The 24,620-nt window shown below is 40.1% G+C and overlaps 2 protein-coding genes across 7 annotated transcripts in view; both read left to right on the top strand.

Moving 5' to 3' along the window:
- Positions 1 to 24,620, top strand: part of LOC128738138 (bcl-2-related ovarian killer protein) — a 71,014-nt gene that overhangs the window by 34,556 nt on the left and 11,838 nt on the right. The window contains exon 1 of one of the 6 annotated variants that reach the window (XM_053833026.1): positions 16,519 to 16,576. The exons of the other annotated variants lie outside the window; for them this stretch is intronic. The gene's annotated coding sequence lies outside the window, so the exon portion shown is untranslated. Of the gene's footprint in view, positions 1 to 16,518; positions 16,577 to 24,620 lie in introns of those variants that run through there. 6 annotated transcript variants of the gene reach the window in all.
- LOC128738140 (uncharacterized) lies at positions 8,643 to 16,552 on the top strand. The gene is made up of 3 exons (XM_053833027.1): positions 8,643 to 9,826; positions 9,891 to 10,156; positions 16,165 to 16,552. Exons 1-3 carry the CDS (start codon positions 8,656 to 8,658, stop codon positions 16,456 to 16,458), a joined length of 1,731 nt encoding a protein of 576 aa, XP_053689002.1. The 5' UTR covers positions 8,643 to 8,655; the 3' UTR covers positions 16,459 to 16,552.

Raw genomic sequence — 24,620 nt, 5'->3', positions numbered from 1 at the left:
AAACGCTTTCTACTGGACATGTTACTTACTTCAGTTGGCTTTACGTCACGACAAGGCCTGCGTGGTATAAGTTCTCCATCTAATTCGGTCCACGGCAGCTGGTCTCCAGCTCCGCGGGCACCCGTTGCTCGCCAGATCTCGCTCCACCTGGTCTTGCCACCACGCTCGCTATGTCCCTCTCCGTCTTGTTCCTACGGATACGATGAGAAACCCCTTTTTTGCAGGATAGTTGTCCGGAATTTTAGTAACATGTCCTGCCCAACGTTAAGCTTTAACCACTTTCTGAATACTGGGTTCGCCGAAGAGACGCGCGAGCTCCTGGTTCATTCTTCGCCTCCAGACACCGTTCTCCAGCACACGGTCAAAGATGGTTCTTAGCATCCGCCGTCGCCGTTCGAAAACTCCTAAATGTTCGTAAGTCCTCTTCTAGCAATGTCCACGTTTTATACCCGTAGAGGACAAAAAAGCCGAGCCATGGGTTTAAACGTCCTTAAGAACTTCACCCTTCTTTTTAGACAGACTTCGCAGCCGGTTATTAGAATACAGGAAAATTACGGGGCTAGTTCAAAGATCCTATTGACTGGCTTGTTAAGCCAGCATCATACCACGGAGCTAACTGGGTGGTATGGTATGGACCCGTAGAGGACAACCAGTCTAATAAGCATTTTGTACAATGTGCACCTGAAACTTTCGTTGGTAATACGTCTTCTACTGATATTGTTGTCCTCTGTTGACAATCAACCAAAGTATACAAACTCGTCTACTACCTCAAACTTATCCCCGTCGATTACGACGGTACTGCCTGAGCGGGCCCTGTCGCGCTTGGTCCCGCCGACAGCATCCACGTCATCAGCAAAGCAGGCAAATTGACTGGATCTGTTGAAAACCGTGCGCCGCATTTCGATCGCCACTCGTCTTGTAACACCTTCAAGCTAGTAAGATTACCCGGAAAGCCGTTTCCGTCCCAAATTTTCCATAGCTATCGTCGGTTTACACTATCATATGCGGCTTTGAAATCAACGAACGAAGGATGCGTGATGATTTGGAATTCGCGGCACTTCTGGCAAATCGGCCGCAGGGTGAAGATTTGGCCCGTTTTAGACCGACCCCCCATGAAGTCGTCCTGATAACTTCCCACGAAGCTATTGGTGTTAGTCGATGAAAGATGACTTGGAAAAGCACTTTGTATGCAGCATTCGGGATAGTGATCACTCGGTAGTTGTCACAAGCCAGCTTATTATCTTTCTTGTAGATAGGGCAAATAACCCTGTCTTTCCACTACTCCGGTAGTCGTTGCATATCCGAAATCTTGACAATCAATAGATGCAAACAGCTGGCCAACTTATTCGGGCCCATATTAATAAGTTCCGCTTCAATGCCATCTTTTCTCGCTGCTTTGTTGTTCTTCAGCCGCTGAATGACTTTTTTAACTTCGGTTATCGATGGGGTCGCACTGCTCCGTTTCTTCTCCACTATCATGGTCTTCCGCCTGCACGCCGTTCAGGTGATCATCGTAGTGCTACTTCCACCTTTCGATTACCGCCCGATCGTCAGTCAAAATACCTCAATTTTTATCTCTGCACATTTCGATCCACGACACAAAGCCTTTGCGAGATTCGTTGAGTCTGGCGTAAAACTTTCGTGTGCCGTGAAAGCAGTACAGCTTCAGTCTTTTAGATATCGGGTATCCTCAATAAAAGTAACCTATTATTGATCATCTATCACTCGATCACATGACCTCGTATCTTTCTGAACATGGTGAACCCAGCACCCGGCCCGTTTGTTGCGATACCGATCTGTACTGTACATCCTAATCTTCTCTCCTGGCCGGTAAAATTCGCAGTGCTACGATATCGGCGTAACGAGTCTGAGACTGATCCAGTAAGATTCGTTCGACTACCCAGATTACAGGCTTTATTCGAAAAGTAATATCAGTAATTGTATTATGAAGCAACTATACGTTGCAACAGGGTGCTCGAACCTGTAGATTTTAGTAAAAGTGGTAGTCAGCTTTCGGCTGAGTGGTCGATCAGTCATCTCCCATCGTCCAGAGAGCACGAATATGTTTTTCCGTGAAACTCTAAATTCGTCTCTAGTTCTGGTCATAATACAATAATGCTTATTGAGCAAAGGATTGCCATTATGTTTTCGTTGTGTATGAAACTTGGCAAGTCCGCAGTGGAATACTCGACGTTCTGAGTTCCAAATTTTTCGCGTCATATTTTTGTTAGCGGTGCCCGTTGATGGCCCTCAAGCGCGGACTTCATTACTGACCTCTCCACTACGGCCTTCTATACAAGCCTTATGTAAACAGGAAACTAAAGGTTCTAGCAAATGATCGCCAGTTGAGGCTTATTTTATCATATACAAAATTTTTACTGCTAAAATATACCTTAAAACTAGTGAATCAATCCTGACCTAACCTGGCAAAGCAAAGCTTTGGACTCAAACGTTTTCGAAGACTTGACCCGTCTGTATCGCTAGACTTCGAAGCCAGATGTTACAGTACGGGATCCTGTAGCCCAGAGCCGGAGTTTAGGCCGGCAAACCTGTGCGGTGGAATGGAGCCTCGCGCTTCGGGGGGGCCTCGCGTTTGGTGATGACTAGAGAAAAATGTTAATAATCCTAGTGGACTCGGCTGTGCTTGCACGCCGATTGATTACGGAGGCTTCGATCAAATGAGCACTTAGCTCTTTTGAACCAATGAAATCTTCAGGTTCGGATGGTATTCTACCCGGAAACTGCATTGCGCTGTGAAGTTAATTGAGAAATCGTTTATATATCATTTGTGTTTTCCTTGATATTGAAGGCGCTTTCGATAACGCGTCCTTCGCTTCGATTTTACGGCTCTCTTTCAAAACAGAATCGACTACGAGCTACGGTTCAACCCATGCTTTCAAGCAAAGAAATCACAGCAACGTTGAGAGATACTTCGTTCACGATTCCGGTGATGAAAACAAGTCCACAAGGAAGTCTCTCACTCTTGCTTTGGTAACCGGTGGGCGACACATTCCTTCACAAGCAATTGTTGACTAGAGGGGCTCAATATAAACCCTAAAAAAACAGTCGACCATTCACCAGGCGAAGAACACATACTTCCCCTATACTGATTGGTTTCAGAACTTCTCGAAATAATTTTGCATAAAAACCTGCACTTGGCTCCTTACCTACATTATGCTGATAAGAAAGCATCTCGTTGAAAATACAGGGTTGTAGACTAAACAGTTAAATAGTGAACTGTGCACAATCAGGGGACTTCTAACTGAACACAGTCCCGCTTTATCATTTGAAGGATATCGCATGATGCAGACAGCCGCCGCTTTTGTAATTCTGTACTTTAAAGTTTAGCGCATCTACGCTACAATTACGGGGCTCTTGCTTTATCTAGGCATAACTTCTTCGAAAGTTTCGTTCTTGCTCTATATCGAGTGTAGAACCCAAATTCTAAAAGGTCATTGATTTTATTAACCATGTAGAATTGAAGCACTGGATTACAACTATCTAGCTCAATTTCATCAATGGGTATGAACAGCCCGTAAACTCAGTACAGAAATCGAAGTCTGCCCCAAAAGACGATCATTAAGACTTTCACAGTGGCCTTTTAACCCATTGCCCTTTTGGCATATATAGAAGAGCCTCGCTTCTTAATCTGCACAAGGCCTCGCCAGCTAGCCTCAAGGTCTATCTTAATAAGCGAGTGATCGTGAATTCGAATCTTAGTAGGATCAGGCTATTGTGACTTAAGCATAAGTATATTCTTAGACCCCTCCATTTATCCTCCCTTCTTACTAAGTTATGCATTTAACAACAATAAATTCTCTTGCCAGGCTAAGTTATCCCTTTAAGCCCGAGCCCACACAATTGTGTGGGTGAGATATGATTACTTATAAAAAATTTTCCTTTCCTTTCTAAACGTCGTACTTTTACATATATGGCACCAATGTCTTGTGTAAACATCGTAACTCGTAGAAAAAATAGAAAATAGCTGAAAAGAAGTTTTCTTTTGCGGTTGGATTAATTATTGTCTAGTCTTCAAAATCTTGTGAAAACAGCAAAAAGTTTTATCTGTCGTATTTTCTTATTGGATCCGTATTTCGAAATTGCTTAAATAAAAAATTATTGGTAGTAAGTATTTCTAATTGATGTAATTAAAAATTTACGGAAAATAACTTTTACAACTTACTTATGCACATTGTTTTTCATACCTACACAATTGTGTAGGTTCGGCCTTATTGTATACTTACTTTTACCTTTACGTTCCCGCCGGGACTTCAATAATTAGTGTACTTACCGTTACACTTTTGGCTCTATCTTTACTATTTTTTAATCGATTTTTGTACAACTTGTCTTCAAAGAACCACCTTAGATTGACCTTCAATGAAAAAATTATTTAGCAAATTTTGGATCCATTTTCCCGGAGATATTCCAGATCGCAGTAGGATTATTTTTTCACGTCGTAAGTAACAGATGAAATAAAACGAAATCTGCTGCTGCCATCTCATTTTGAGTCAGTAAGTATGAATACATTATACTGTAGAGCATTCGTTCATGTTCCACACTACGGAACTTCCGTTTAGAGTACTACCGGAACCTAAAACTGGTGTTTTATAAATTGTAAAATAATAAAGAAGTGTGGCAAATGTGTATTCAACTACGGGATTTTCTAAGACAAATTCTTGGATCAACATTTGAATGTTTTTAAGCCAATCTGGACGTTCCGGTATATCTGTTGTATTAAGGTTAGTAAAAACTTAACTTGCAAAAAGTTGCGTGTATTTCCATAGCTACGTTCCGCTACTGCAGAAGCTGAAGTCTATGAGCCTCGAAGCGATGATCTCGCTCCAAACTAAACGGGGTCAACCCTATTCAACTCTGTGGACTTCTTTACACAAAATAATTAGGTTTTCATGTTTTGTTTTTTCAAAGCCTGGTTTGGTATAGTCCAAAAAGGGTAAAAAATGGTAAAAATAAGGGAAAATGAGCAAAATGGGGCACTTCCCGATGACATACAGGAAAGCGGTGAGCACCATGCGATTCTCCGGAAAATTTTACATAAGATCACGTATATTTTATCAGCCTGCAGGCCATATCTTAATTGCATCCGTTTTTTCGGCTCGTTTTTGCCCATAGTGCAATGGTATAAGATAAGGCCGAACCCACACAATTGTGTAGGTTGCTAAATTTAGCAAACAGTTGTTGCAATGTATAGAATATACTGGTTTTGGTATCTCGAGAGATAAAAAAAATTTATATTGATCCAAAAACCAAAAATATCGTAGCTACAACCCTCCGTGCTTAAAGGGTTATATCAGTGATACTGGCTCGAGGTATGTAATGAAGCATCTTGTCCATGGACAAATTATTGCTTGTTCCATTACCTGGCTTTAGAAACGAGATTGCTGATGCAAAATAATGAGGAAAAACACATACATACATACACATGCTCCCCTAGTACTGAAACAGGCTTTACCGACCATGAAGCTTCTACCCGGCACTAGTTGTCTTTATTGTCTTTATTAGTCATTAAGGTATAGGCTACAAGCCCGTTGCCAAAAAAAACTTAATATTAACACAATGAATACAAATGAATACAATGACTAAAAGGAATACAGTTGTCCCCTTAAATATAAACTAAGCCTATTTTTAATGGTAGTTGGTGGCATAGTAATTTCTATTACAAGCTGTAGATCATTGAAAGCTTTCATAAAACCACGTTGGTTCATGAAGAGAATAATTCCTATTTGTATGAGGCGGGTTGAAAACACGTCTGTTACAGAGCACAACCTGACTTTGATTAAAGTGCAACCGTGCGACAAGTGTTTGACTATCGGTTCGTCCAGATAAAATGTTTGCAAAAAAACACTATATCAGCTATTCTATGCCTGCATTGAATCGTGTCCATGTTGACTAGAGAACAGAGATCTTGATACGACGGCAGTTGGTCTCCATTCCATCTCAAGTTAGTTATAGGAATAGTACTGGCTTGAGGTGCGAATAAAGCTTCTTGTCTAAGGGAAAATTATAACTAGTCTTCACATTTCCTTGAGAATGAGATTGGTTGAAAAATAGTAAAGCGCATAAAATGAAACGCATAAACGTTTTACGCGAGGCTGGACGCAACGTACAACAGCTGCTCGTCACGGGACATTAAGATCGTCATCGGGAATATGAACGCCCAGGTCGGTAGGAAAGAAATGTATAGACCGGTGGTAGGACTACATAGCCTGCATACCGACACTAACGATAACGGCCAACGATGTATAAACTTCGCAGCTTCCCGATGCCTGGTAATCCGAAGCACCTTTATCCCACGCAAGGATATCCACAAAGCTACCTGGAGATCACCTGACCAACGTACAATGAACCCAATTGACCACGTTCTCATAGAGGGCCGGTTTTTTCTAACATCACGAACGTACGCTCCCGACGGGGTGCGGATATTGATTCTGACCATTACCTAGTAGCAGTACATGTGCGCTCAAAGCTGTCCACCGTATACCGGACACGTCAAAGCCGTCCTCCTGGGATGAACATCAGGCAGCTAGATAATCCGCAAGCTGCCGAGAACTACGCGCGAGTATTGAATGAGGCACTGCCTTCTTTCGAGGAGTTAGGTACTTCAAACCTCGAAGACGGTTGGGGCAGAATACGCTCAGCCATCGAAACAACTATTCCGAGCTAATGACACGCGCAAGTTTTATGAGAAGGTGAACCAAACTCGGAAGGGCTACACACCGAAACCTGACATGTGTAGAGACGAGGGAGGGAATCTAATCACAAACGAGCGCGCAGTTCTTCGATGAATACCTCAATGGCGAAGTCGCAGAAGGAGGTGGAACGGAAATTAACCTAGGAGCGCCCATGAAAGATAGTAATGTCCTTGCACCTGATCTCCAAGAAGTCAAACGAGAAATCGGGCTGCTGAAGACCAATAAAGCCGCTGGGAAGGACCGCCTATGGAAGGATGGTTGGCCCATCTACAAAAAGGGTGATCGGCTAGACTGTCCTTGCACCTTGTGGTTACGAAAACGGCAATCAGTTTAACGTCTAAACTAAACCAGCTCATAAGTCGAATTCGTGAGTGCTAGGAGAAGATCTCGCAGGAAAACCTTGAAACCCTGGTTTTATCCATGAACTCGCGTCTGATTGAAGTCATCCGTAAGAATGACACATACACACATGATCACCCACTTGTGTGGTATTATTTTTGTTTCGCATCCTTTTTTCAGCTTTCTGGGGCTCTAAGCAATGCGGTTGAACGAAGTAAATGTAATTCATGCTTGATTTACCTATTACACAATTTGGATCAAATTATCATCATTGCTTATTAATCATTGGAAATCATTGAGACGACAGTCAATAATTTAACTGATATCGAGGAAAAAATTGGGTGCTGCTATTTTTATTTCGCTCAGTGATAACAGATCTGGTTATATAAAAATGCAATACTAAAAGAATGAATTACCAAAAATGAAAAATAATGGCCCTGCTGACGAGCATCCAGCTGTAATAAATTACAGATAATATTTCATCAGATTAAGAAGATCTCACTGAAAAATAATCTGCGATGGGCACGGATTCATCAAACATAGGTCTCCATGGTCCAACCAAAACAAAATACAGATAGGTTAAAACAGGTTAAAGTCATACCCAATGAAGTGATCTTTCAACAAACATATAATACCTCATTTACCATTTCCAAACCCGGCTAGCTTGTCAATCAATCAACAGAAGGCACTGCGCCTTACCGTTGCCGCTACCACAATGAATCCCGCTTCGAAATTTTTAATGCCTTATATAGCTATTATAGCATACTTCACGATTATTCCTTCATTGAACGGGGTATTGTCACTATATGTATGACACAAATAGAAGCAGAAAGCTCCCGCTTTCAGAAAGGTATGCATTATTCGAAAGAATTTTTGCGATATTCAGGAAGCCAGGAAAAATTACTCTGTATTCACTGTGATTTGATTACTCAACCAGGCTCACAACCCGTCTGCCCGTCAGCTCCCTCATCAAGATTCACACCGAAGGAAGGTGTCAGCAAACTCCTCGAGTCGTGGTTGTTCAAATTGCGCTCCACAGTCCATTCAATAGTCGATTGTTTTGTTTTATTTCTTTGTCGTTGCCTGACTGAAATTTACGTCGAAGGCCGCCCTGTTTCGAATAATCGTGAAGCAGGCGCCAACTACCCCGCGCGCACACTTTGCACTTCTGCGGGAAGAAAGTAAAATTAAATTCTTCTGCAGTGTACTCCCGGTACAAGCTGGCCATCACGATTGGCAATACACAACCGAAAGTGAGTAATGTGACTCAATTTGTTTAGCCCGCTCGCAGCTACCCATTAGCGGCTCGAAAATAAATGCAGCCCATGCAGTCAGCAAGTTCATCGCCTGTCGTGGTTAAAGGGTTACCAAATATTATTAAGCTTCTTCGGGCCACATACCTACATCGTGCGGATTTTTTTTATTAGTTTCGAAACAGCACGAGGAAATTGTCCCCGCGTGATCATTGTCAGCGGTCATATGCAGATTTTCGATACAGTTTACGAGGAAGTGCTCATTCAGTATTGCTTATAAATGTAGGACCATTTTTTGCTGAACGTTCAGTTTTGTTGCGTATTTAGCCGGAAGAGGAACCACCTTCTTAAAAATGGCTCTAATATTCTGTGTCGTGTTTTATATGTCCATTCATGCAGCGCGTGGAGATATTTTTGCTGCCAAAAGCATAACCAGAGCACTTGTTCCGCCGCGACGTGATAGTGACTATATCCCACCAAAACCGACAACAACTACTCTACCGGAAGTGATAATTAATCGAAAATCAACCAGCACAACTGCAGCTCCTCAGCGTGACTCACAAGGATATTATTACGATCCTCCGCATAGTGAATATCTGCCCCCAGAACAACCGTTCGCAGATGAACCACTGCCACCACCGCAGCTACCACCTTTTTCCGACGAATATCCTTCTGTGGACAACCAATACCTACCGCCAAATAATGATCCCATTTTCTCCGATCCCCCCGTTAATGATTATCTTCCTCCACAACAACAAATACCGCAGCAAGACGAAATTATAATCGTCACCACAGAACCTGGCTATCATTATGCACCAGCGAGCTCTCGACCACCATTAGCGGATGAAGGATCTGTATTTCCAGCCGGAGGCAATGACGGATATCAGTATAATCCTCCTGCTAATGGATACTTACCCCCTGCAGGACGAGCCTTACGGGACGAGCCAGTTAGCAATGACCGCCATCCTATTAGGCTACAATTAAATGAGCTAACTTGCCTTCAGAACAGTGGAGGTTACTTCCGGTCTACGCTGACAATACAAAGTGCAATCGATGGTGTTCCAGTTATTGATGGCGATCAGAGTGGTGGAGACTTAACCGGTTGTAATATTCGTGTGCAACAAACAAGACTGCTAGTGAACATTGATTACAGTGATTTTTCCAAGTGTGGTGTCGTACAGTGCGGGAATAATGCACGGGAACTGTGCCTTCGTTTAAGGTTTCCTCAAATTGCCGGAATGCGCACGGCGGCGGATGCGATCTTAACTTTACAGTGTAAAATACAACAGCGGGTGGTAGCCCGCACGCACGCGTTTCGGTTGGGTGTCAGTAATAATGTGCAGGGAAGAAGTGCTTCAGGAACTTTCGCTTTCGGTGGATCCCAGCGGCCCTTTCGTTCGCAACTGGGCCTATTTCGGAGGCAAGATAGTGGCAGCGGCGGATTCACCCGTTCACTCGAACCTGGAGGTGCTGTAACTCTCGGTGAAGACCTTATCCTGAAAACACAGGTGCGAAGCGGTGATGGTGAGTTTGACTGCGTCACTACTGACTCGAATGCCTGAATGCCAGTTGCAATTCTACATTTCAGGCTGGAACTATACGAGACTGTCGGAAGTGGTAATGCAACGATTATCGCCAACCGGAAGTGTGCTAAATTCCGCCATCTTGGTTGCTACCAATGGATGCGTTAATCCGGCGATGAAAGCCATTTGTCCGGCAGCTCCAATTGTGGAATCGCCGTTGAGCAATAGGTTGGCATTCCGAGCTGCCATGTTCCAGGGAATGCACAGTGAAGATGAAATGGTACTAAGGGTGCGCGTTGTTGGTTGTGTGGAAAGGCGTGAATGTATTGTGGTGAGTAGAGGTTCTGTATCAGATCAGTCGAAAATCTTGATACCCGCTAGAACTAGTATAAAACATTTACTTCTCATTGATAGTGATGGAGATATTATATTTCGCAACCGGTTAGAGATAGATAGTTACAATTGCTAGTTTTGCTGAATATAAAATTGCTAATTTTAGTATGTTTTGCAACTTTTTGGAGAATTAAAAAAAACAAAAGTTTGCATCACCCTGATAGGTGAATTCATGGTCATCTTAAGATTGCAGAAAGATGCGTTATATTTTATTGTTAAACTTCTCCAAAGATACTATGCCTCAAAAATATCTCATTTTTACGTTTCTTTTTCAACTGATTTTTTCTGAGATTCGTTTAGAGATCTGATGGAAATTTTTTTTTTATAGATAAAATATTGTACTTTCACCTAGTGGTTGTCTGGTTTGCGCGAAGTTGTTCGAAATTGAAAAAAAAATTAAATATTGCAATTTTTTTCATCTTATTTTATAACTTATTAAATATGCATCCTAGTGGCAAACAGTCTTCAGAGAAAATGTTTATTTTAACATATTGAATAACTTTGTATAACACTTGTAAGCAATAAAAATATCGTGTGCAAAGTTATTGAGCATAATTGATTTTTAAGTGATCCTTTTATGTGTTACATTATATTTCGCAACCGGTAAGAGATAGATAGTTACTGTATTTAGCAAAGTTGCTTTTTTTAGTATGTTCTGTAACTTTTTGGAGAATTTTTTTTTTAAATTATATTAAAAAAAGAACAAAAGTTCGTATCACCGTAATAGGTTAATTCACGGACGCAATAGTCCTAATACTCCTGATAGTGCAGAAAGATGCGCTATATTTTATTATTAAACTTCTCCGAAGACACCACCTTTAAAAAATTACTCAATTCTGTTACTTTCATACAATATCTGAGAAAATTTTGTATTGAAAATTGCTCTTAAACCTCCTCCTTTATAAAATTTAGTAACTTATTAGAAGCAAAGAGGCTTGAAATAAGAGTTATTCAAAGCAATTTTCTCAAATTTCTCCTTAAAAGGTGTGATTAAACTATTTGCTTTTATTTACCAATTTGAAGCTCTAGTACCGTTTTATAATACGTTCTTTGACGTGAAACGCCTATCTCTTTTAGTTTCAACCAAATCTAATTTTGCTTTTCATATACAATAATGTTCCGATTTTGTCAGTTCCCGATTTTGTCTACCCCCGATTTTATCAGCTTTTTTACCCGATTTTGTCAGCCTAAAAATTTTGTTGTGCTTTTAAACATGTTTTATAAAACTTTGTAGTCTGCATGAAACTATTCTGGTTTTCTGGAGAGAGTATTTGAACAAAATGATGCTTTTTTGCGAGTAGTTCGGGGTCAAAATTAGGGTATTTTTAGATCAAAAGTTCTACAGCTCCTACACAAGCAAAGATTGAGATATACACTATATTCAGCAATGTTCTGTATTTTCACTATTTGTACAACTTTGTAACACAGGAAAAAGTCATACAACTACAAAAATGTGCTAAAATAGAAAAACGGATCTTAACGTTTTTTCATATATGAGAAATAGGATTTTTCCATCTTTGCTGAAGAGATAGAAGGTTACTGTCTTCAGTAAAATTTCTTGAAATAATATGCGATGAAACTTTGCAGAACACATCAGTGTGATATATTGAAACTGAAGAAAAATATTTTTTTGATTGCTTCTATTTATTGCTATTGCTTGGATTAATCAAAAGTTGAATTTCGCTAGACGATAGAACTTTTAATTTTAAGAAACTCTTCCAAAGGTTCCATAAACCTAAAACCAAGTTTTCCCGCTCAAAACTCCAAGCGAACCAAAAAAGGGGGATGACAAAAACTTTAAAAATAATTTGCAATGGCCTTATGTTATACATCGCACAGTTTTCTAACAAAAACTTATTCATGTCCATTTTGGAAAATAAGCTAATTTTTTCCAGTACAACTTGTAACAGTTTTCAACTTTGAGTACCAATACCAAAATTTATATACGACAAGCGTGTTGGGCGCTATATCTCTGCATATTAGCGTTGATAAGAGGAAATGCTTATCAACTTAGGGACTATATTGGCTCGTTTCATTATCCCTGATTTCCCTAATCGCGGATAAGTTCAAGTTGTTACGTGGTTTTTGAACCGTAAATCTCGCATGTGCATAGTATTTTTCGATATAAATTAAATTATGGTTGTATATAAGCACCATTGGTATTGTATTAAATTTGTTAAAGAAGTATTTTTTATATCTTAATTTTTGTAGTTACTGACTTTACAAGAAAATTTTCGAATATCCAGGTTAGTCTCATATGACTGATGCTTACATACTTACATTATCCATCTAGCTCCGCCCATCTACTAACAACAATTCCTTTCCCGGAATACTTGTGAAGATGCAGAGGATTCCCTGGTCTTTAGTAGCAACAAGTATTGGACTAACATTCCTTTCCATCCCACCAGGACCCGCATTCGGACGTGGCCGGAGTCGGTATTGATCAGCATGCAGGGACCTGATAAGGTTGCACAATGAAAAATAGCGTGCTGTCCCAAGTATGCTTTTTCCAGCCATCATTTTGCAATTTTCATCGGTCCTGGTCAATAACGGAGTAGCAGCACACGGGCGGTATCCTATGCTCCTGCTCCTAGTGCTTATGCTTATGCTTATGCTTAAACGCCTATCTCTTTTAGTTTCGTTGCAAATTTATTTTAAATGTATAGTTTTGGGTGTTGAATTAGTATCTGAAAATTGCACGAACTCATACATCATGCATAGCACACTTGCGCATCGCGTGCTACGGACACGGACATATGGAAAAGAATAACGAAACTGACTTCTCGGGTCTTTCTGGGACGTTTCTGAAAACGATTGCAGTATTAAAATGTATTCTCCGGAACGACTCGCGGACATTCACTCTTGTTATGGCTTTGCTAATTGTGTAACAACGACAGCCCAGCAGGATGTAGATCAGTGGTGCCCAGGCATAAGCATAGTGCGGGCCAAATCAGATAGCCCATGAAAGCCGCGGGCCGCAATAATCACCGGCCATTTCTGTGCATAACAAATTGTAAAATATGCGACAACAAAAACTATTTTCTAGGAATCACCCCAAGATTTAAACCGGAAAGCATTCAGATTCAACATGCATGAGGTATTACGAGTAAACTGAGGGACTCCTATGTCATCAAAAAAATTTCTCATAAGTCCACCATTTTTTAAATCAGTCCGCGGGCCGCACGAATCATCTCGAAGGGCCACATGCGGCTTGCGGGACGCAGTTTGACTATCATATAGATGGTTGTAGATTTTCTGATTGTTGGCTACCTAATGCAAGTAAGCGAACACAAATCCAGAAGTGTTCGTTTTGTTACACCATGATTTTAATTCAGGGATATCTACGACAACGCAGCGTCGCTTCCGAGAAGGAGCGTTATTTTCAAGGAGGCTTCGAGGGGAGCATCATCAGAAAGTGATGTCAGCGATTGGCAATAAATTTTTTTCGGATCGTGGGAAATGATCTTAAGACAAGCAAATTGTGGCACGGCTTCACGTCTCTCTGAAGGTGTGGAGCGTGCTGAGTCGGGTAAAAATGCATCCTTTCCACACTACAGGTTCAAGCGCTGCTTCCTGCAAATCAATCTAGGCGGCTTGAGTTTTGCAAGATTATGCAAGCAAAAGTGGAGGTGTGCCCTCAATTTATAAAAAACATTGTTGTTGCTGTTGTTTTTTTTTCATACATGTCAGACTGTGCTCGTCGCACGCGGTAATCTAGTGTGCTATGTGTGATGTATGAATTCTGGTAGTTTTCAGATACTAATTCAACAAATAACACAATATGTTTAAAATTAAAATTGGAACGAAACTAAAAGAGATAAGCGTTTTACGTCAAAGAACGAATTGGAGAACAGTACCAGGGCTTTAAACTGGTGAATAAAAGCAATTAGTTTTTTCACACCTTTTTAGGAGAAATTCGATGAAAATGCCTTGAGAAATACTTATTTTAAAGTTTTTTGCTTCTAAAAAGTTCGTAAATTTCATGAAGTGGAAGGTTTAGGACCAATTTTCAGTACAAAATTTTCTCAGCTTTCGAATGAAAGTACCAGAATTGAGCTAGCCAGCATAGTTTTTGTATTAGAGCTAATTTATTGTAAACAGAACCGAAAACTAAAAATCATCATAAATATAAGAGGCTTATGTCTATCGCCAAAACGAGGGGCGCGGTATGTATTGTCGTGATAATAATAGCCCACATTAAGCAAAGACTCAAACCAAACATACCAGATTACTTTCAAGACGAGCAAAAGTAACGTAGTTGCACTTCATAGAGTTACATAGCGTTACATAGCGTACCTCCAATTTGCTCCCAATTAGACGCGAGGCGACGCGCGGGGGTTACAGCTAGTGTTTAATAACTCTGTAACAATTGAGATTTGACCATATGCGTAGGATTTTTTTCTATCACCCCTGAAATATTTGCACAAAGTTACCTAACACCCTATATGACGGATTTCACACCTACTGGTCTATACACCCTCTCGGATTTTAACGAAACTTTTTGTGTGTAAAGAGTTCAGTTCACAACTTTGCATACTTAGTTTTTCTAAAATTGGTCTAGACTAACTTTTGGAAAGGGTTCAATTTTTTTCTCTGGGTGGGTGATCCCGATCATCGCTCAGGTGAGATTGTTTTCTGCACAGATGGTGCAAGAATGAACAATCCAGTGAGAGCAGGAGTAACTCGCCCAGACGTATAGATAGATATAGAAAGACATATCAATTCCTATAGGCAGGTGACCAACTATATTCCAAGCTGGAATTCTAGCAATCATAGAATGATCTACTGTATGTTTACGCAGATTCTATACACATTGAAGTCTATGCGTCATGTCCAAGGGTAAGCAACTCTAAATGCTTTAAAGTCGACGACATCAAAACATGTCTGGGAATGTATTCAATCACTTCAAAAACTGTCTTGTCGTAACCAAGTCAACTTATAATGGGTCCCAGGTCATGGTGGTATTAATGAAAATGAAAGAGCTTGCAAGACTCGGATCATCTCATCAATTCGCAGGACTTGAACCCTTTTGCCTTAAAAAATGAAGCATAAAGCATGCGAATGTACGAAAGTGAAATCAAAATGGAGTAACACTTTCATTGCTAGGCAGTCGAAACGGATTATCTCTCCTAACATTTCTATGACTCGCCAAATTCTGGAGCTTTCAAAGAATGATCTAAGCATTTATACAGGTCGTACAACAGGACATTGTCCGAGTCGCTATCATCGGAAACTTATGAGAAAACTTTAAGATGATATATTTCGCAGACTCAGAACATCTGTTATGCCGATGTCCAGCAATTTTCAATAAAATACGAAAGTTCTTCAACAGTGAGTTATCAAAACCGTTTGATATTCGGAGAACGACTACCAGCACAGTAATGCACTTCATCTGTTGGGCCAACGCTATTAGTCCAACAACGACGATTGCTTCTTATAGTGCTGCGTCATTTTGACAACATAGCTATAATGAAATAGGGGATATATCACAATAGATGAAACAAATGGTCGCAGTGATAAAATGCCCAACATGAAAAACAGTCGCAGAAGGATTTTTTAAAGAATATGTAAAATACATCATCAAGTAACTAATTTTAAATTTAACGGAAATAGTTGAATTCATTAGTTCGAAAGAGTAGGTGATATACTTTTTAACAAGCGGAAACCCGTATACTAGGAATAATGACGCGCGAAACGAACCTACCTTACAGCAATATTAAATAAAAGTTAGAGGCATCAGTAATTAAACTACATCAATAAAAAGCACGAAGTAAAAACCTGAACAAATTTTAAGTCCCAATTAAAATGTAATGGCAGAAATTAACCTATGAAAAAGGTACTAATTAGAAGAAAAAATGCTTCAGATAAGACACCCTGTTTTCAAAATTACCTTCAAACCTTAGCGTAATACAATAGCAATAAATTCACCATAACTTTAAATTCCAGGAAAACTGCGCTACCCTGCGTTCGAAGCGTGAAACGACAATCAATAGCGGACCTAACGCCACCGTGGAGCACGAGTTTCCGTCGGAAGTGGCGACGATTTCATTTCGCATCCTACTGCCGTCCAATGCAACCAACGACCTTGGTCCCGGTGGTCCGGCGTCACCGGCGGTTCTCACGGTTTGGCTGACGATTGCAGCGACAGCAATAATCCTCGTCGCTCTGACTGCGCTGTTGGGCATAATAAAATTGCACCGTACCAAGCAGCCCTGCTATGACCAGTATAGAGCGAATTAAACAGCGAATATATAAAAAAAAATGTTCCCACTAAAACGAAAGTGAACATGATACGGGAACGGCCTAGCGCATGCCTTCGCTATTAATACAGATAGTCGAGATCATCGCTTAATACTAGGTACACTACCGCTATAATGGTATAATTTAAAAAAGTCAACGCCATCGTTAAACTACATCTCCACAGCAAAAAAGTTCGTTGCCAGTGGCTGATGCAGCTAGTCTTCGGTTAAATAAGTTATTATATAAATTTATTATAGGGTACTAGTGCAGAATGTGACCGCTGGGAAGAAATTAAAGCATTAAGGACCGATTTAATGTAATTCGACGTGAATTCTATTGACCCGCCGTCTTTGTGGACCTGCACTGAAAGAGTTTACAGTAATGAATTCAGCACATACCGGGCTCTTACAGTAGTACTTAATAACATAATTATACTGATTGTGTATTTATTTACCTCTAATGACATGTAATTATGTGTGTCGTTCATAAACGATAGACATACCGTTTGTGATGTTTACGTCACGTGGTACAATACAGCTTAAGTTAATATCAGTGTGTACGCTGGTTGTTATATTCACAAAACCTACCATTTAGTCGTTAAGAAAATGAAGATAATGAAGATCCTTTCAAATAAAAATGTAGATTGACTTTGAAAAATTGATCTAACTGGATGCAGTATAAATCTTGAAAAACTGGTAAATCGAGAGTGCGATGTAAATATGTCTACGCGAATTAAAAAAATAAACTCTCAAAGAAGCGATCAAGTAACTCGCCGGGAATAACGCAGAAGATCAATCAATTGTCAGGGGTACATAAATTTGACTACCTTTCCGTTATCATTACTGGTTTCCTTTTCCAATCTGCAAGCTCAGACAAAGTCGACGCCGGCTAGTACCGGCCAACGGAAAGCATTCGCCGTGTCAGCATGAAAACCGTCGACTTCAACGCCACATATAGACATTTCTGCTTTACCGGACTTGTACGCACCCAGATCGTCACAGTCACCACCGACTAACTGGCTGACTGGTGGCGGCGCAGCATTTCGGAAGCGTGTGAAAGAAGCAATAAATTATCTCTGAGTCTCCGACAGCGTGCCCCATGCAATCATCCGGTAGCCTGCGCGTAGGCAGCCTTCAATAAATGATGGCTCTTTTGAGCTAAATTCATACACAATCTGCCAATATGATATGGGCTTGCTACTTAGCGTAAAAAGCACATATGACATAGCGTGATGATGTTGCCTGTCACTGTCAACGTTACGTTGAACGCAGGATTGTGTGTACTTTTACCGCACTAAGGAACGTAGCTGATCATATCATCTTATATTATTATTATATTTTTTTGGACAAATGAGCTGAATGATGAAAAAATTCACTTTTCGAATCGACCTCCATAGCATTGGTTAATTTGCATACTTGATCTTCATCACCGCATGCATTATTTCACAGTTATTCACTAAATATAAATCTGAAAGTCAGTTGTAAAAAAAACTAGGACTAGGAGTGCTAGGAGTACATTTGTTGTTCCTCGGAACATTTTTTTTTTCAATTATAGTTACTTTAAGGGAACATAATCGACTAAAATTTTTGAAAAACTCTTGAATTTTTTATTTCAGATTTTGATTCTGCAATCTTTTCCGTGATGTTTCTCCAAAAAGTTGAAAGTACCATTGCTATTGATTAAACATGGTGTTAAAATCAACATTAAATATTACATGGATAATGTTTCGAAGAGCTATTTGCTTCTCATCGCCAAAAAACTACTTCCAACAAGATTCTGCACCGTCTCACCAGGCGAAAACTCACAGGCTTGGTGTGAGGCCAATTTTCCGGATTTTATTTCTTCGAAAGAGTGACCTACCTCTTCACCTATTTTGAATCCTTTCGGCTTCTATGCATGGGGTTACATGCTATTCAAACCAGGGAGCACCAAATGATTGACTTTCAAGCAACGTTTGAAGACGATTTGGGATAAATTGCTTCATGATATTGCGCGTGAAAGCTGTAACCGGAACTATTTTAAGACAAATGTTATGGATATACTTTACACGAAATCACTCAAAGTTAAAATTGATGCAAGCGTCTTATTTCTTTGGCTATTTACTTTATTGACAGTTATTACTACTTATTATGTACAGTTTAAAGAGTGTTACAAACAAAATTGGACGCATTTCCTTTAAACTGAACACCCCTCACTTTACATGTGTGTACGTACAAAACTACACCTGTATTTTGGTGTTTGGGTTAAAGGTAAATACGTCTAAAACAAAGTACATGCTGGCCAGCGGTACTGAGGCCGAACGACAGTATATTGATCGACGGCGATGAGTTTGAGGTAGTCGATGAATTTGTCTACCTTGGCTCACTGGTAACGGCGGACAATGATACCAGCCGTGAGATTCGGAGGCGTATTATCAGCGGAAGTTGTGCTTACTATGGGCTCCACAAGCAATTGCGGTCGAGCAGACTAAGTCCCCGTACAAAGTGCACCCTGTACAAGACGCTTATTAGACCGGTTGTTCTCTACGGGCATGAAACATGGACAATGCTCGAGGAGGACCTGCGAGTGCTCGGAGTCTTCGAACGACGAGTGCTAAGAACGATCTTCGGCGGCGTACAGGAGAACGGAGTATGGAGGCGGAGGATGAACCATGAACTCGCACAGCTCTATGGCGAACCCAGTATCCAGAAGGTAGCTAAAGCTGGACGGATGCGATGGGCAGGGCATGTTGCAAGAATGCCGGACAACTACCCTGCAAAGATGGTGTTCGCCTCAAATCCGGTAGGAACAAGACGACCAGGAGCGCAGCGAGCAAGATGGTTAGACCAGGTGGAGCGAGATCTGGTGGAGAGTACTCGGTGCCCGAGGAATTGGAGAGCGGTAGCCCTCAACCGAGTTACATGGAGAAATTTTGTTCAACAGGCTTTGTCTTAGGACGGCAAGCCACCTAAGTAAGTAAGTAAGTATTTTGGTGTTGACATCCGCTCTTCAGTTATCAAAATGGCGTCCAACATATAGGGGGAACCCACTAAAATTTTGCGCCCGCATCGCGAAAAGCCGAACACATCGAGTTACCGAAATCATCAAAAGTAACCTAATCAACTATCTAAAGCCAAAGTCTAGATGAGGAGGAAATTGAAAGTCGAAAGCCGCAGCGACGACAAAACGAAAGGGGCCGGGCTCTCGACACATAAAAAAGTAGTGCCTCCAAATCACGATGATAAACAAAATAAGGTAGCTAAAATACGACCCTGAAAGAGGAATATCTAATGAAGTTCGATTCAATGTTGCAAATCGAACGAGAAGCAAACGATGTCCGCTCTCACGCGAACGAGTATGAAAAGCATAGCTTCCAACGCTTACTCCATCGACGCAAGCGTAAGACAAACAACCGCTGTGCAAACATTCTGTTACCTGCACACTCCCTCGTAGCGTCTTTCTGCACGAAGCCAACAATTCATGATCTGCCAACAGCCCGCGATCGCCACACTACGGTGTAAGGTTACAGATTTTGCTTTACTTCTTTTCTTCTTCATCTTACGCCCTCTCAGCTAGCATTTTTATCTTCTATTTACTTATCTATATAAAAGTGAGCGTGAGTATGTTTTTTTGTTCCACCATAACTCCAGAACGCCTTAACCGTTCTCCATAAAACTTGGCATACATATTCCTTGACATAAGGGAATCAACACTGGGGGCTTGACAAGAAGGACGGGTCACTAACAGGGGGAGGCCATAACTCCGAAATGTCTGAATGGTTTTTCATCAAACTTAGCATACACGTTCCTTGGCATAAGGGAATCAGAACTGAAGGTGTTGACAAAAGGATGGGGTTCTTAACAGTGTGGAGGCCCTAACTCTGAAACGCCTGGATGTTTCTGACATGACAAGTTCCATGACATAAGGGAATTAGCACTGGGAGGTTGACAGAAGGGGGGAGGTCCAAATAAGTAAAAGGTTCGAAAACAGACACTGAGGAAGCCTGCAAGTCGTAGACGAAATACGTATCTGTCGTGAATAAAATATACATAGTAGAATTAAATTGGATAAGTTTTCTTCTTTTATATTTTTAGGTTTTTAAGTAAAAGAGGTTACATTTCTCTTGCATTTAAACTGATTGCAATTGTGCAAGTGACTCTGAGAAAAGAGGGTGGTTCCACCGAGGAAGAATATATGGTAAAAAAACCTTTGTTTCATTTTCTTTATAGGGATTTTCAAAGAGCAAACCGATGCATAATTAGCTACGCGGCAGAAGGGGGGCTGACTGGGAAGGAACCGACAGGTAGAGGGACGAGGAACGTGAGTTTGAATGTACATTCCGCCCTAGCCTCGGAACTATTGGACTGTTCTTCATCAAACGTTGTTTGTCGAACACATGTTTTTTGGCAAAAGTATCAGCGCAGGGGCGTTGATAAAAGAGGAAGACGGTCTCTTGCAAAGAGATACAAAGGTTCAAATTGGTAAATAGGTGCATTTATCTTGCATTTGCAACGATAGCAGTTGTACAAGTTCCTGGTTTTTTGAAAGGGGGAATAGGGTGGCCGTAAACAACGGGGCGGTTCAAAAACATAAAAAAGGCTTTTGCCGAGAAGAAGATAGTTTTACAAGTGGTTAGAGGGGAACTGACAAAGGGAGTAGACACATTCAAATTAAAAAAAGGTTTTGTTTCTAGCATTATTAGAATTTTCGTTACAACAACAAATGTACAAGTGACTGAGAGATAAAGGGTAAAGAGGCCCCGAGTAAGATCCGGCAATCAGCTAGTAGATATATAAGAGTTAAAAATCAGCATTCCGTGCGAATATGTATGCTAATAAATCGTATTTGATGCGCAAAACTGGCATAACTCTGCTATTTTGGAGGCATTATAGGCGATGAGCAATAATTATACGCATTTCATCTATATAAGTATTTACATTCGGTTAAGCGCGACTCGCTCCATACTGTTATACAATTTTGTGCTGAAAATCGTATGTCTGCCAGTTATTATCATTATATATGATTTTAAATCAACTTGAACGTACTTTATTAAGCTTTAGGTACGACTCCGAATTTGTTAAGAGTTATTTACGATAATTTTCACATACATTGATGCACGATTTGGTGCTCCCAAGTAGCACATGTAACTAATCATAAAAATAAAAAAATACAAAAAGGTTGCACAGCAGTTACATTTAGGATACTTGTAACGAGTTAGGTTACATAAAATTAAAAATAGTTACTTTTTAGTTTTCTAGTGACAAAAATCTCAAAAAGTTACCAGGTAGTTACCAAATGACCAAATTGAAACCTTTTTTTCGAACTGTCAACAACTTGGTCGTCGCAAAACAGCCACCTTTCAGTTACGAGTTACTATTTGGTATCAAGTGACACAAATGAAACCTTTTTCCAAACTGTCATCAACTTGCTGGTCGCAAAACAGTTAATTTTCCGTTACGAGCAATTACGAAGTCAAAAAAAGTCGGCTAGTAACATTTTCGCAACAATTTGTTCACTGTTCCTTGTAAACACAACGGATTAAGGAAAAACTAGACCTGAAGAATATTGCTAATGGTAAAGATAAACAATTGGTACACGGGTTGTGAAATGCTCTTGTAAATGCGTTTATTTACTTAATTGATGGTACTTGGAATCTTCTCCACCCAGACATTGGTATTAAGTAAACAAATGATGATTATTCTCAAACGTCAAAACGATCAAGTTACATCGAAACGAAACCGGCAATGAAAATAGGTTACAGTGTAACTTAGAAATGACGACATAAGAAATAAGTGACTACAACAGATTTAATATTGGTTACCGTATAACCGATACCGTAACCAGGTCGAAGGCTAAGGTTACGTACAACTAGAATGTAACTGAAATGTAACCTTCTATGATTAACACTGGTGGTAACTGTTTTATTCAAACTGAAACTATTCTTTGATATTAAATTAACACTTTCTTTTCACAACAATCACTAAAAATACCTTTTCCCGCTATCAACAATGTGAACAATGAACAATGGCTGCTTAAAATCATTTCATGCAATATGCCGAAAACGATACAAAACTTCAAGGACGATGGTGTAGTAGTTAGAACCAAAGGCAAAATGGCTATGAATTTTACTGTGATAGAAGTGATAGCGAAAACAACTTGATTTTTAATTGTTTCTAGGTGAATGCTCCACTAATTCATTATTGCTAAGAATAAATTTAAAAAATCAAAAAATTTAAATTTAAATTTTTATATTTGATTTGCAAAACATCAATTTTTCAAAGAAGTAAGTAACGAAAAGCTATATTAAATAAGAGCGCGTGAATTTTTCAAAGCTAGAATCAAGCATTTCACCATAAATTTGAAACTGCATTAAAATTTGTGTTGAAATAATAATTTATACACTCTTCTATATTCAACAGTTAAATTTACTGCTTGACGTTGACAGCCATAGATTGAAATAATAAACCTGCTACATTTTCGCTATGCAATAAAAGTTACAAGATAACTAATTTGCCACCAATTGAAAGTCAATTTACAGTTTATGTGTAACTTCAATAGTAACCATTTTGTAACTATACATGTTACATATTGGTTATTGAGTAACTGTTAATGCAACCAGATTTAGTTACATAAGTTGCGCTATTTCGGTTACACAACTGTTACATTTTAGGTTACTGCAACCGAAGTTTTACATTTAAATTTGTCGCATATCAGCCGCTGCGACTCAATTGTGACAACGTGTGCTACTTGGGCTAGCTGGACTGCGTTAGAATGTGGTCGCGCGTGGAAGAAAATTAGACCACACGCGTGAGGGCTTCGCAGCATTGAAGATGTGACCTACATCAATGCAGACTTGAAGGCAGCTGCTTCCTGGACAAGAGTTTCATTCGGCAACCGGAAGAGGGAAATGTGACAAACATTTTCAAGCATATGAAACTGTCGAAGCTCGCAAAAAAAATCTGGTTTGGCGGGCTATCTGTACCTGTGACTTCAGGTCAGCGATATTTTTATTCCAACTGAGGCCGCCAACCAGGAAATTTGCATGAATGAGTGTCTGGAACAACGTATGCTACTTTTCTTGAAGCAACACAATTGTGCTGTGCTATTTTAGCCGTATGTGGCATACTACTATTACGAAACAAAGGCCATGGAATGGTATGCCGTCAACAAAGTGCAGGTTGCAGGTTATGTCCAGGAACAAAAACCCTCCCAATTCCACTCAATCGAGAAATATTGTGCCATTGTCAAGCGGGACCTGAAGAAGACCTAAAAATATGCTGAAAGCGAGAAGCAGTTTTTAGGATACCTTGACTTAAACTACAACATTAGCATAGAAATATTTTATTTTTTACAATTTGGCGAGTCGTTTCGTGTCAGAGTGAAAAGTATCTTCATGCCATTGTCAAAATACCGTTACATGCTGAAAATGTCACTGTTTAACGAATGTTGTGAGCCGGGAGAACAACCGCTTTAAAAGATGACCACTACATACAGTGACATGATCATCCAATTTTGTACCACAATTGAGCTCCATTAATGTGGAGTAGCTGCGGTTTCAACAAAACGGCGTAACATGTCGCACCGAACATGCAACAACTGATTAATTGGGATGTTCGGCGAACGAAAAATTTTGTGTAATAGTTCCGAAAGTTGACCTCCAAGATTAAGACCATTGGACTATTTTTTGTGGGATCATGTGAAAGCAATGGTTTACACCGCTAAGCCGCATAGTATTCATACGTAACATTCGCAACGTTATCAATAATATACGCGCTTGATTGCTGCAAAATGTGCTCAAGTATTGGATTCCCTCCGAGTCAGCCGAGGTCGCCATATGGCGGAAATAATTTTTAACTAATTCCTTATAAGACCAACTTCTATGATTCAATAAGAAAACGCCCTTTACCTTAGCTTGGACACTTTTCGCGTTGAAGTTTACCGTTGAAGAAATTGGCCGTAAAAAACTACTAGAAGGTACTGGTGGTACAGTCGAAAAAGCATGCAACGCATTGTGAAACTGAAAGTTCTGCAACTGAATCTTTTCTCTCAAGCAATCGATTTTGTGGGTAACGTCTGTTTCGAATGAAAAGAAAGATTAATGCTGTAAAATTTGAATTGATTTGCACGAAAAGTGGACTGTAAACTGGTGATACTTTCGAGTGAATATAATTTGAATGAAAACA

The sequence above is a fragment of the Sabethes cyaneus genome, chromosome 2 (assembly GCF_943734655.1).
Source record: "Sabethes cyaneus chromosome 2, idSabCyanKW18_F2, whole genome shotgun sequence".
Lineage (NCBI taxonomy): Eukaryota > Metazoa > Arthropoda > Insecta > Diptera > Culicidae > Sabethes > Sabethes cyaneus.
This window is presented reverse-complemented; position numbering and strand designations above follow the sequence as displayed.

What these genes read in the sequence shown, in the direction of transcription:
- LOC128738140 (XM_053833027.1), top strand. Translation starts at nt 8,656, where the DNA reads ATGGCTCTAATATTCTGTGTCGTGTTTTATATGTCCATTCATGCAGCG. An exon ending in ACAGGTGCGAAGCGGTGATG is followed by an intron (nt 9,827 to 9,890) that starts GTGAGTTTGACT and finishes TCTACATTTCAG; the next exon opens with GCTGGAACTATACGAGACTG. An exon ending in AAAGGCGTGAATGTATTGTG is followed by an intron (nt 10,157 to 16,164) that starts GTGAGTAGAGGT and finishes TTTAAATTCCAG; the next exon opens with GAAAACTGCGCTACCCTGCG.